This window comes from Erpetoichthys calabaricus, chromosome 11 (assembly GCF_900747795.2).
Source record: "Erpetoichthys calabaricus chromosome 11, fErpCal1.3, whole genome shotgun sequence".
NCBI lineage: Eukaryota > Metazoa > Chordata > Cladistia > Polypteriformes > Polypteridae > Erpetoichthys > Erpetoichthys calabaricus.
The window spans coordinates 45,962,827-45,976,506 of NC_041404.2; the positions used below are offsets into that span (position 1 = coordinate 45,962,827).

The window sequence follows — 13,680 nt, forward strand, 5'->3', positions numbered from 1 at the left end:
ACTCATTCCTTACTCATCTCATCGTCAATCCAAAACATAATCTGTTTTTTTGTTTTATTGTATTTGCCATTGCTGTTCATTATGTGTAAATTCAATCTGCAAATGAATGTCTAGCATGGAGGACACTTCCTCTTCTTGTTTCCACCAATATGCTTTTTAGGCAAATAGTTATGTCATGTGCATTTGTGGTCATTTTACAGCAGGCAGAGATATTTTCGTAAAGCTTTCATTAAAAAATACTGTTTTTGAATTTAAGTATAGTAGCATGGACATGGGCAGCACGGTGGCACAGTGGGTAGCGCTGCTGCCTCGCAGTTAGTAGACCTGGGTTCGCTTCCCAGGTCTTCCCTGCATGGAGTTTGTATGTTCTCCCCGTGTCTGTGTGGGTTTCCTCCCAAAGTCCAAAGACATGCAGGTTAGGTGCATTGGCGATTCTAAATTGTCCCGCAGGTGTGTGTGTGTGTGCCCTGTGGTGGGTTGGCACCCTGCCCAGGGTTTGTTTCCTGCCTTGCGCCCTGTGTTGGCTGGGATTGGCTCCAGCAGACCCCCGTGACCCTGTAGTTAGGATATAGTGGGTTGGATAATGGATGGATGGATAGCATGGACATAGCCACAGATGTGGGATGTCTGACTTACGGCTATCCAATGCTGGTTTCCTTTCTAAGTAACAGGAATGGAAAGTGGCATCCATAGGTCTGAATTCAGTTTGCTATTTCAAAATCAACTTTTTAACTGTCTTTTCAAGGCAAGTGACACTCTTTTCAGCTCTCTCTGCAAACACTAGTTTTCAAAGTAGTCTACGTATAGCATGTGACCCCAGCTAACTGGCTCCTCATTGGCTCTTGTGATAGCTACGTTTAGCTCATATTTACAAGATTTTTAAAGATTCAAATTATTTTAGTCCTCCATGTTATTCCTTCAAATGCCAAAAGACTAAAGCTATGCTCTGTGATGAAGAAAAAAATAAATTGGGTCCCACAGGAATGCAGATCTCAGCCCCATGACAGTGAATTGGACTGAGTGGATTTCAAAAAGGATGGATGGATGGATTCACATTGCAGCTTCTCATTATTTACTTTGTGTCTATCCGCAAGTCTTGTTTTAAACGTTTGCGGAAGCCTTATACTGTAGATAGATCAGTTTAAATATCTAGGATCAGTGGTAACCCTTTTGATACAGAGATAACCCATAGAGTGCAGTGTGGATGGAAAAGCTGAAAGAAGAAATCGGGAGTTTTGTGTGATCAAAGAATTTAAAGTGAAGGTTAAATGTAATTTTTTAAGACAGTGGAAAAACCAGCAATGATGTATGGAGCTGAGACATGAACAGTAAAGGGAGTGCAGTAGGAAAAGAAGTTGGATGTGGCAGAAATGAAAAGGCTGAGATGGACGTGTGGAGTTACAAAAAAGGACAGAATAAGAAATGAGACAATCAGAGGGACAACAAAATTGGGAAAGAAATCTAAGAAAGTACAGGAAAGGAGATTGAAGTGGTATGGACATGTGATGAGGAGAGAATATCAATATGTAGGCCAAAGAGTGATGGGAATGGAAATACAGGGGAAGAGAAAGTGAGTGGAGGTGGATGGTTAAAATCTGACTAGGAAGGAGGTGCAAGACCGAGCTGTATGAAGAAGTAGGATCAGGCAAATTGACCTCCATAGAAGTGGGAAAAGAAGAAGTACAAAAGATTACATAGAAATTCTATCATACAACATAGCAGTCATTTGTGTGGTGCTAACATAGACTGATATATAGACAGAAAACCGGAAACAAAGAAGAATTAATGATGTCTTATGAAAAATGATATTTAAATAATAAAAAGAGATAGATAGATAGATAGATAGATAGATAGATAGATAGATAGATAGATAGATAGATAGATAGATAGATAGATAGATAGATAGATAGATAGATAGATAGATAGATAGATAGATAGATAGATAGATGGGCCTGTGGGCCTGTACCTGCCATTGTTACATCCAACTCCCCAAACGCGAATATTGATGATGGGCTGGCAATGGATTAGGCTGTGGTCCACGGGGTCAACCAGGCTCAGGGTGTCTTTTTTGAGGATCATGACCATATCTTGGCCCTGGCAGGAGAAACACATTGAAAATCTAAATTAGGTGTGGTTGTCCACAATGGCTGATGTACTGGATTTTTCAATCAGATGGTTGCTCATTCAATTAGCTGCCTTATTATTAAAGACCTCAGGCATCTTGCTCGGTCAGTTTTCTCACTGGTGCTACTTGGCACCTGTAACAGTACACTCAGGGACTAGTTCTATCCCTAAATCTTCATCAGAAAATAAATAACGAGCTGGTTAAGATTGCAGATGATACCAAAATGGGTGGAATGCAGATAATGGAGAACCTGCTAAATTGTTACAGAGGGATTTGGCTTGGGATAATTTGTGGCAGATGAAATTAAAAAAATGGAAGTTAATGGCATCAGAGGTAACCTACAGAACTGAATCTCAAGTTGCTTAATAGGCAGGAGACAGAGAGCACAGATAAGTAGAGGATGGATTGAGGTTATCAGTGGAGTTCCTCAGTCTATCCTTGGACTGTTACTTTTTCTGATTAATATGAATACGAGTTTGGAATAGTTAATAAACTTGTAAAATTTGTAGATGAGTGTAAAACTGCCAGAACGGCAGACACTGAGGATGCAACAAAAACAATTCAAAAAGAGCTGGACAATCTTCAGCACTGGGCAAAAACTTGGAAAATGTAATTTAATGTAGAAAAGGGCAAAGTGCTATATATGGGCAGAAGGAACATCAATTATAAATGCAAGATGGGAGACACTGTCATACGGGAAGCAACCTCTGAAGAGGATTTAAAGGTTTATCGTGACATGACATTTCCATAATCTAAGCAATGTGCAGAAGCTATTGAAAAGGAAACTTAAAAAGGTTATATTATAAGAACTGCTGAATGTAAAGGGAGGGATGTTATGCTCAGACTATATAATGCACTGGTGAGACCACACCTGCCATATGTTGTGCAGTTCTGGTCACCACCATAAAAGAAAGACATAGCAGCACTTGTGCAGAGGAGAGTGACCAGGTGCATCCCAGGACTTAAGGACATGTCCAATTGTGACAGACTCAAGTAAAATAGGCTGCATGGAGACCTATTCCAGGTCTTTAAAATTGTCAAAGGCATTGATTAAGTATATCCATTAGAATTCTTTTGATAAACAGTGAATCACCTAATCAAGGGCACCATTATTAGCCATGAATTTGACAGCAACAGATTTGTGAAATTCCAAACGTCTCCTAATTTTAAAAGGACTCTTGCTGAATGCAATTGCATAAATTAAGTTCTGGTTTTCTTCATCTGTTAGTATCCTGCTAGGTAGCCTACTTACTATACATTAAGGATTTCTGTATTGTCCACATATTTGGAATCTTTTCAAAGCCCAAAGAACCAACCTCACATAGAAAGAACCCCACCAAGAATGACATGGTTCTTGGTCGAGCAATGGAGCTACAAGAAAACCACACAACCCAGTAAAATGACATGAAAGAACTATTGTTATTAAGAGTGTGGGATTCTTCAATACCCCATTCTTGTTCACCCTTGCACCACAACTTTAATTTTTAAAGCAGTTAATACTTTATTAGATTGTCACCCTCTTTGTGGCACAAAGAGCTATGCGATGCTACAGCCTCTTAAAGATGCACTGTAAAATTGCTCAATTGATACATCCAGCAGATTCTTTTAGAAAGCATCGGGATCAAATCAAAGTAAACGTACTCCTTTGTTCATGTGCTATGGGAAGGTTAACACTTGTCACGTCTCGTCTTGCCACTTTATTTTGTGTGCATAAATTTCTGGTTGGTATTTGAGGGATATGCAGAATTGCTGTTGATTTTCTATTTGTTTTGCATTTTTGAAAATGAAAGGCAGCCCAAATGCATTAAGCATGGATTGTGTTGCTCCAAATACAACTTGGCCACCAAAATGTCATGTTCGGGATGACCTGTTTTTTCAGTTTTATAATACTGAATCACGTAATAGATAGCTGTTACATCACCATTGGGAAATTTGTGATTTTTCCAAATTGTCCCACTGGGAGGTTCACTTGAAATTTTCCAGTAGGAACAGCATACTTTCTGTCCATCCCTTAGCACCTGAATGCAGCACCTGAATATGAATAGCTGGGTCTTTGACACAATTGTGCTGAGCGCCAGTGACATTTCAGTCCCGTACCTCTCCCCAGGCTCCCACAGCATCTCTCCCCTCACACTTGCTGTGGGACAGCTGCTGAATGCAGTTATTCACTGCAATGCTACTCTTCCCTGGAGTCAGATCTTCTTCTGGGATTTCCACCCATCCCAGCGAGCGAACAGCAAAGCACTGTGAAAGGAAAAACAAACAAAATACAGGTGAGCCACACATGTTAGGAGGCAAGAATGAATGCAATGCCCATTCTAATGACTAAGCCAGGAGACAAAGTGAAGCAGAATAATAGGTAAAATGGCAAGTATCTGCAGCTCTGTGCTGTTAAGATAGGAGTCCATGTCATTGGATAGTATAGAATGTCGATACTGGAGTGTGGAGGAATCTCTTTAGGGCCAAAGCCTAGGATGATATAGGAAGGAATTAGCTGATCTTGTTTATTTCACTACAGGATTAGCGGTGTTTCAGTCTATCCTGTTATAATCGGGTGCAAAGACGAAATGAGGCTGGTGGGGCAGAAATCCACCACAGAGAGTCAATAGGCACACACACATTCATGCACCAGCTCATTTATGAGATACCAATTAGACCCCGTCTGCATGTTTTTGGGATGTGGGAGGGAAGATGAATATATAGGAAGACCCTACATAGACGCTCAGATAGTGTGTGGTACAGGCGGAGAGGAAAACCACAACAGAGTCTCAAGGGGTGACTCAGTTGCAAGGGGTGCACACTATATAACACATGTGCGTCTGAGGATCACCTTCCTGGCATATCCTTGATAAGCAATACCACCCCAGGCCAAGGAAGGGCACTGTCACTAACAGTATTGTCTTATTTTGTTCCCACAGCACAGATTAGATGCCCAGTGAGGGCAACTGACTTCACCCATTCTGATCGGAGGACTATAAGTCACTCCTGGAAGGAATATTGTTGTGAACTAATGCTTGATGGAGACAGAGCTCTACTCCAAAACTGAGACATTTAAGAAGGCATAGCAGCCCTTTGTTTTGCTATTGTGAGATATGGCCGGCCATTCATCCCGGCCAATACCCCCAGGCCGCCAGATGGAGCCCTCCTTGCAGCATGGAGGTGCCCGAATGCCAGCAGGGAATCATGGACAATGGAGTTTTAATGCACATCCCTGCTGGATACCATGGGGGCCACCAGGAGTCACTGCAGGGAGGCCCAGGGACTGTTATTTGCCCTATAACCCGGAAGTATGTCTTAGTCACAGCGACAGAGGAAATGACATACTTCCGGGATAAAGAAGAAGAGTTTTCATCTGACCCGGAAGTGCTGGGTAATCACATGGACTGAAGGATCAAAAGCACTTCTGGGTCATGGACTATAAAAGACTGTGGGAAATCCCAGAGGGGTGAGCTGAGTTGGGAGGCAGGGTGACTAAGCGTCTGGGAGTGGAGGATTGTGATTTGTTTATTGTATTTTGTTATTGAGTATAATGGAGTGGTGGTGCTTTGTGCACATTATTGTTCAAATAAATAATATTGGACTTTTATCTGGAGTCTGGCGTGTTGGGCGAGGGTTCAAAGGGTCGAGAGGGACCTCAAACTGTCACACTACCATCATGCACTGTTTTTGTTGCACTCTCCTTTATTAACTGAATGGAGCAACCCAGCTAGTGCCCCAACATTTGTTTTGGATCCCTTTTCATACCTCGCACAACCACAACGCATTAAAGTCTCAGCCCCTCTCTTGAGCTGATGGCATGTTGGACTTCAGAATGTGACCAGACGTCCCCCTTGGTTAGCTTAAGTGCAGTCCCAATTCCAAAAAAGCTGGGACAGTATTGGCCAAGCTGTTTCATTAGTGAGGCAGGGACTACATGGCAAGAGGCTTGCAAAGGCATGATCTCTCTCTCTTTGCTGCTTTCCATCCTGAGCAGACCACCTCACTCTCTGTGGACATATTCAGACAGACCATGTTGCCTGGCTCTAGGCAGACTAACAAGAGAAATGGTGTGTAACAACCTGAGAGAATTAAGTGTAACTACAAGTTTATGATCTGCCAGAAACAAAACATCTAAAACTATTAGGTTGCATGGTTTCAAAGCCTGAGAAGACCACCTCTCTCTCTGCAGCCACATTTAGACCAACCATGCTGCCTGTTCCTGGAAGAGCTAATTAAAGATGTGCTGACTAGAGAGAATTCAGTGTAACTGCAGGTTTACACACAGCCTGAAACTAAACAACTAAAATTATGAGGTTTGCAAAGCCACTTTGTTTGCTGTTTGTTTATGGCAGTACTCATAATTTTTAAATATTAAAAGTTACCATCTGTAATACAAGATGAACAACCATGTAACATTTTCTCCGGCATGTTCTGGTGCTCTGTCTAAATGCCTGAGGTTACAGATGTAACAAGAAGGGAGAAGTGCTGAGCTTCAGTAAATGACAGTATGGCAAGAGCATGGGATTTTGGGCATTCTGTTAAGGTCTACATAATAAAGACTATAAGAGTATATATCAGCAGCCATACCACATGCACTTCAGAACAGGTCACCCACATGAAGCTAAGAATGATCAAGCCTGGCCAGTACATGAATCGGAGACTAACCAGGAAAAAGCTTGAGTTGCTGCTGGAAGAGGTGTTGGTGAAGCCAGCAGGGGACGCTCACCCTGAGGTTTGATGCAGTGATGGGGACACTGGTGCTGTAAAAATGGTGCTATTCTTCACATGAGACCTAAAATCGAGGTCCTGACTCTCTGTGTTAATTCAAGAATTCTGAGCATCCTTTGTAAATAGTAGGGTGTATCCCAATGACCCGGTTAAATTGCCCACCATATCCTGGTCATTCTGGCCCTCTATTCATCCCCCGTCTCTAATTAACAGCTAATGTGAGGTGAGCATACTGGCACAAAATGTCTGCTGTCTCATCATCCAGGTGGAGGCTGCACATTAGTGGTGGTTGAAGTAGCTCCCCACACACAAGAAGTGCTTTGAGTCATGAGAAAAGAGCAATATAAATATAAAGAATTATTATCATTATTATTATTATTATTATTATTATTATTATAAAGGGGATACTAGGGTCTCCCTAAAACCCTACCATAACAAAACAAAGCCAATGTCAAATGCATGACTTCTAGTAGGAGAAGATGTTAACCCTGATGAATGAAGTTGCTAAACATGTCTCCCTGGGCACTTCCTTTTCAACTAGAAATCGCTTGGGATATTGAATTAGACAACAGTGTGGTGACTTTCCAGCACAGTTTCACATTTCCAAAGTATTATGAGTGTAATCTTGAACAGGATGCCAGACCAGACTTGGAAATTAAGCAAACATGCAGGTCTTCAAGTTGTGGCAGGACACCAGAGAGGCCATTAAGAAGTTTTGGACAAGAAGACAACAGAATCCACTCACGGACTTGATTTGGAAATTAATTTAGGTCACCGGAGATGTAAGGCAGCAGAGCTTACCTCTCTGACATATACTAGTGAATCACAGCACCTTTGAACACCAATATGACACCTGAGGTGGTCAAGATGGAGTAAAATATGAACCAGTAATTGGCTAAAAGTGAATATGACTACCTTGGAGTCTGGGTCACTGTTGGTCCGGAAGTATTCATCCTCTTGCCATGGTAACAGATTTCTGTAATGCAGAAATAAAATGTAGAATATTTAATATTAAGGTCCCAATATTTTATTTGTCATTGCAATATGTCATACATACAGACATATCAAATTGGAAAAAAAAATATTTTCAGTAGGAGAGTTCCCCTTGAAAAAATCTAACCTTTATAATTAAATACAGCTTGCAATGATTTCTGAAAGGGGGAGGTCATCCACCATTTTAAAACTTTCACACCATGATGTGGTCCCTCCTTGAAAATCTCTGTGTGACTATAAGGGGCTGTCACAGAGCCTTGAACACCAGGCACAACTCCAGCAAACACAGTTTAGGGATAAATAAAAGGATTTTTTATTACCCAGAGACATGTTCACACGATTTCAATAACAATCCAACACATTATTTGTCTTTAATAAAGCCCCCTTCTCCTCTTCCGTCCCCTTTCATTCCTCCACATTAGCTTTCATTCTCTCCCTTCCAAATCTCACTCCTGGATGAGGCAGTGCACTGGAAATACTTCCAGGTCATATCCAGGAAGCTCTCCAAAATAGTGATGTCCATTCTTCCTAGCAAAGGACCCTGATAGGATCTCCCTACCGGATTACAATACTCAGGCAACCCTGTGGGTGTCCATACTGGGTTCCAGGCAGGGGAGTACTACCACCTTTCGCACTGTGGAACTAAATGTCCACTAGTTCCTTGTCCATCCATTATTTGATTGTCGTGAGTGGACAGTAACTGAGGACCATCCAAGCTGGGTTGTGTCTCCAGTCTTGGGCTTTATCCATTACAGCTTCCCGGCCAGGCATTTAATCATTCCTGACTCATTTTGAGAAGCCAGTCCATCCAATCCAGCACTTACATCAGTTATATATTTTTTAATATAATTCTCTTAATTTTTCATACTAGGATTGTAGCCAACATAAATAATTGGGTTCAGACAGCAATATATAGGATTTTATGGATGACCTAAATCAGGGAGGAGACATCAGGGATTGGCTCCAGCAGACCCCCGTGACCCTGTGTTCGGATTCAGCGGGTTGGAAAATGGATGGATGGATGGATGTTTATTTTCTGTTCTATTTTCTATTTATGTATTTGAGTGTGTTTTGTGGGTGGAACCCCCAAGAAGTGGGGCCATGATGACATCGCTGCTGAAGTACCACCCTCAGTCTTTATATTTGAGGCTAACAAGTTGGTCCTTCAGTGGATCACTCTGAAGAGTGTTGTAATTATTTATTCTTTGGTTTCACATTTTATTTGCTTTTGTTTTTGTCATTCAATTCTTGTATTTCATGTTGGGATTTGTTGGCTCTGGACTGCCTCTTTTGACAAACCCATTTCTCAAAAGTTTTCAGTGTTTAATTTTTAATACATTTGCAATTTTGTGGGTCTCATTAGACAAGAGTGACTTTTTCCTCATGCTCTCAAAGACCTTTAAATGTTGCACGGCAAACTCCAAGCAGGCTCTCCATTCTACCATAAACACATGATGGATGGAGAGTTGCTGAGATGGTCATCCATTAGACAGATTCTATTATCTCAGTGGAGGAATTCTTGAAACTCTGTTACTGTGACCATTGGATTCTTGATCACCTCCCTGACCAAGGTCCTTCTTGCCAGGGTAATCAGTCAGCCAACTCTAAGAAGAGTCCTGGTGTTGAAAAGTATTGAGGCCCCTGGTCTCCTGGTAACACTCAAAGCTTTAGAAATGGTTTTATCCCCTTGCCCTGATCTATGACTCACCACAATTTGATTGAGGAGGTCTACAGAGAGTTCTGTGGACTTCATGGTTTCATGTTTTCCAGACATAGAGTGTGAATTGTGAGATTGTATATACATAGGCACACGTGCGCCTTTCTAAATGATGTCCAGTCAAGTCCTAGACACATCTCAAGGAGAAGTAAAGCAAACAGGAGCACAATTTTGAGTTCTAAAGCAAAGGGTCTAAATTCTTAGATTAGATTAGATAAACTTTATTAATTCCATGGGGAAATTCAGTTGCATACAACAACAGAAATATAAAATATCAAGAATACAGACTCACAGGACAAATATAATGGAGTTGAGTCAGGGTACAGGTTTTAGGCATGTAGGACTTTGTCTTATGGTGCAGGAACAACAACCTGTAACTCATCATCAGCAAGGCAAAAGAGATGGTGGTTGACTTCCGTTGTGCCAAGGAGCCACTGAGACCTGCCACCATTACTTATTTGGCTCACTTACAACATTTATGATACAACTGGTTACTTTTCTGTTGGTTTTCCAAGTAGAGAACAGGCAGGTCATATAAGTTGCGTAGGTTCACACAGTGGTGTCAGTAGAAGGATTTGAACCCACAACCTCAGGGTTTGAGGTCAATAGCCTTAACCACTGCGCCACACTCCCTGCTATCCTGGCCACCATCCAGTGGGAGGACGTGGAGGTGGTGCAGAGCTACAAGTACCTGGTGGTTCACATGAACAACACACTGGACTGGTTTGGCAACACAACAAGAAGAGCCAAAGCAGACTGGGCTTCCTGAAGAGACTCAGGTCTAATGATGTATGCATCAAGCTGCTGGAAATGTTCTACCAATCCATAGTAGCCATTGTGGTGTTCTATGTTGTGGTCTACTGGGGAAGCAACTTGAGCTCAAAAGAAGCACAATGCCTGAACAAACTTATCAGGAAATCCTGTGAACAATGGAAACACTGGAAGCTAACGTGGAAAAGAAGGTGATGGAAAATTGGATGTCATTATGATAAATCCCAAACATCCCTTTAGCCACAGGCTCATTCCTCCACAATGTGCTAAGAAGCACCTTTGCGGGTCTTTTCTGCCCACTGCTATCAGGCAAATCAATTTCTTCCACCTGATGTAACTTATATGAATGAGAAATTTCAGTTTATGATTTTTAATAAATTTGCCAACCTTTCTGAAAACATTTTGTCATTCGGGGTCATTAAGTGTAGATTGACGGGCAAAATGGAAAATGTATCCATTGAAAATTAAATCTACAACACAATAAAGTGTTGTAAGGGGTCTGAATAATGTCTGGCTGCACTGAATATCAGATGACATTGGAAAGCATTAACAATTATGCAGTGAAGTGAAGATGACAAAAGGAAAAGAAAAGAAATGTATCTGAATGCTTTGAAAAAGGAACAATGGTTGAATTCTGTATGTAATTAAGTTCATAGAATGTGGGAGGAAAGCTCATCGAGGTAAAAGCAATGGAGTTTTAAAGGGTATTGAAATAAAACTAGAAGTATAAATTTGAGATTGTATCAGAACAAAAGAAAATCTTTGAATATAAATTTTAAATACAATGTGTACAGAGCTTTATAAAAGACATATTTGTGTGAATTTTTAAATGACACCCTGAAATTAAAGAAACAGTGAAAGGCAGAAATTAGTCACCAATTAGGAAACCAATTGATGCAACACTAGTAGTAGGAGCTCAGGAGCTTGATGAACAGCTCTAATTTTAGGTACCATTGCCGAGTCCAGTCTTCATAGATCAGAATATATAGCACACTATAAACAAGGTGATGAATAACCACTAGATGGCACTGCAGAGAATGACTCCACCTCTTCAGCGAGCAAAACTTTACCAGATGGTTTGTTAACCTTGCAGATACCTCGAATTGGGTTACGGTGGCTATGGCTATGGTCAATGTCATGGGTTCCCAACTTTTTTCACCCTGTTTACCCTGTGGCAACTTTTTGAAAATGAACTTACTTCTACCATAATAAAGCAATTGACAAAGAGGAAATTTTAAAATATTGTCTTTCAATAATACCTTATATACTCGCATTTAAGTTCTCCCACATATAAGTCGGGCTTGATTTTACTGTATAATTTCCAGTATCTTATAATGTCTGTCATATAACTTGAATGCAGAAAACTCACGCTTTTGGTCCAAGAGATTATGATATGCTAATGCCCACCTGAGAGAGTAACCACAGAGCACACAGCCTTTTGTTTCTAGGATCACACGGTACTACCTGAACTATTCCGAAGCAACGTTTGCACTGTTTTGTGTTTTTTGTATCTCATACCCTCATACATCTTTATTGTAAGAGCATCCCTTATCTATGATGAAACATTCAATCAGAAGAAATATGAAGCTGGTTTTAAATTAAAAGTCATTGAAGTGGTGAAAGAAATTGATAACTGCGCTGCTGCAACAAAATTCGATGTGTCTGAGAAACTGATGTGAGATTGGAAGAAGCAAGAAGATGTAACAAAAAATGTAAGTGTCGTATTTTTGAACGGGCGTATAAGTCGGGATCGATTTTTCGTGTTTCAAGACCCGACTTATACACAAGTACAGTAATAATAATTGCACATCATAATGCTATTTCAATTATTTAAAAACAACTAATGATGAGCAGATGCCGGTATACCAGAAGGAAACATACTGAGTCGATAAGAACACATCAATCAGTGAGATGCTTGTTCCTGCTTTTCACCTATGATTTTCGATATTTTTGGCAAAGCTGTTGAAAGAGCAGGTCTCTCCGATAAAAGGTCCGTGGCAAAGTGCGATTTTTAAATAAATAATCAGGTCCCAAAACGTAGGCTCCAAATGGGAGCTGGCTACAGGGTTGATTGGGGTACTTGGCTGATTGTAAATTCACTTGCAAATGCGAGGGGATCAGTCAGGTGCCTCATTCACACCTCGGAGTAGGTGGAGGAACGCTTCTACCTGCAATCAGGCTGTATATAGGGAGCCTGGAATGCAGAGATGGAGAGATCGACAAGGGAAATAAGAACCGGTTGCCTCAGCCAGTGTGAGTGAGAAGAGGCAGAGCGGGTGGTAGCCCAGTGGAGGAGCAAGTGATCGGTACTGCAGGGGTTGATTGTTCCCTGCTGAATTTATGGAGGAACAGGTATGATGGTTGCGGTGCCCTCCTAGGGATCCGTAAGACACTAGGAGAGTGTAATGGATGATGGAAGGACAGTCGGCTTGGAGTGTCATGGCAGCCGTGGTGAGAGACCTGAGCAGGGTGTGTGGAAAATGCACTGGGCTCAGGAAGGATAAGAGGAAAAACCAGATGACTGCACGGTTTTATTTTGTTTGTATCATTGGGATTATTTATTGGATTTTAACTCACAGGCATCACTGATTTTTATGAATTATTTATTTATTTACTATTTTGAAGCTCTATTTTTGCACTACACTATTGTTCATTTGTGGATTTTAATAAAAACACTTGGCACTTTTGCACCAACCCCCTGCTGACTGTGTGTGCCCTCATTTCCCTGGCTTATCTCAGTTCATGACTATCAACATTTCTGGGTTTGTGAGGCTCAATAACCATGGAGCGTGGAACTGACCTGGACCATCAGAGTCTCATATCATCATTGGGTAACTATTCAAGATCTTCACAATTGTAGCTTTCTTAAGCAAATTTACCCCCTGAGTAAGTGAGATTTTCCTCCTGGGGTAAATTCCCCCTTGGTTGGGGAACCCCTAAAGTATGTGAAGGTCTCACATTGGCTCAGGACTGTGTGTGTTTTTTTCCACCAGATTTACAGGGCAGAATGCAGTTCCTAGTGGTGATTATCAGGTAGGCCCACCTCCTGGGGGACCACCCACAAATCACACAGAAAATAGCATAGTCAATTAATATATATAGACAAAACCAAAAATAAAGAATGAAGTACAAATTCAAGAGAATCAAAAATGAATAAAGAGACACCAAACACAAATTTGAACCCCAGCCAGGGGAGGAACCGCAGCAGAGATGTCCATCCATCCATCCAGTTTCCAACCCACCGAATCCGAACACAGGGTCACGGGGGTCTGCTGGAGCCAATCCTAGCCAACACAGGGCACAAGGCAGGGAACCAATCCCGGGCAGGGTGCCAACCCACCGCAGGACACACACACACATACCCACA

General features: G+C 41.4%; 1 protein-coding gene across 1 annotated transcript in view; it reads right to left on the bottom strand.

Moving 5' to 3' along the window:
• The window catches only part of apbb3 (amyloid beta (A4) precursor protein-binding, family B, member 3), an 89,490-nt gene that overhangs the window by 35,342 nt on the left and 40,468 nt on the right, over positions 1-13,680 (bottom strand). The window contains exons 4-6 of the mRNA XM_051933745.1: positions 7,748-7,808; positions 4,223-4,369; positions 1,961-2,094 (exon numbers count right to left, since the gene is read on the bottom strand). Coding sequence (XP_051789705.1) covers positions 1,961-2,094; positions 4,223-4,369; positions 7,748-7,808 — 342 coding nt within the window. The remainder of the gene's footprint in view (positions 1-1,960; positions 2,095-4,222; positions 4,370-7,747; positions 7,809-13,680) is intronic.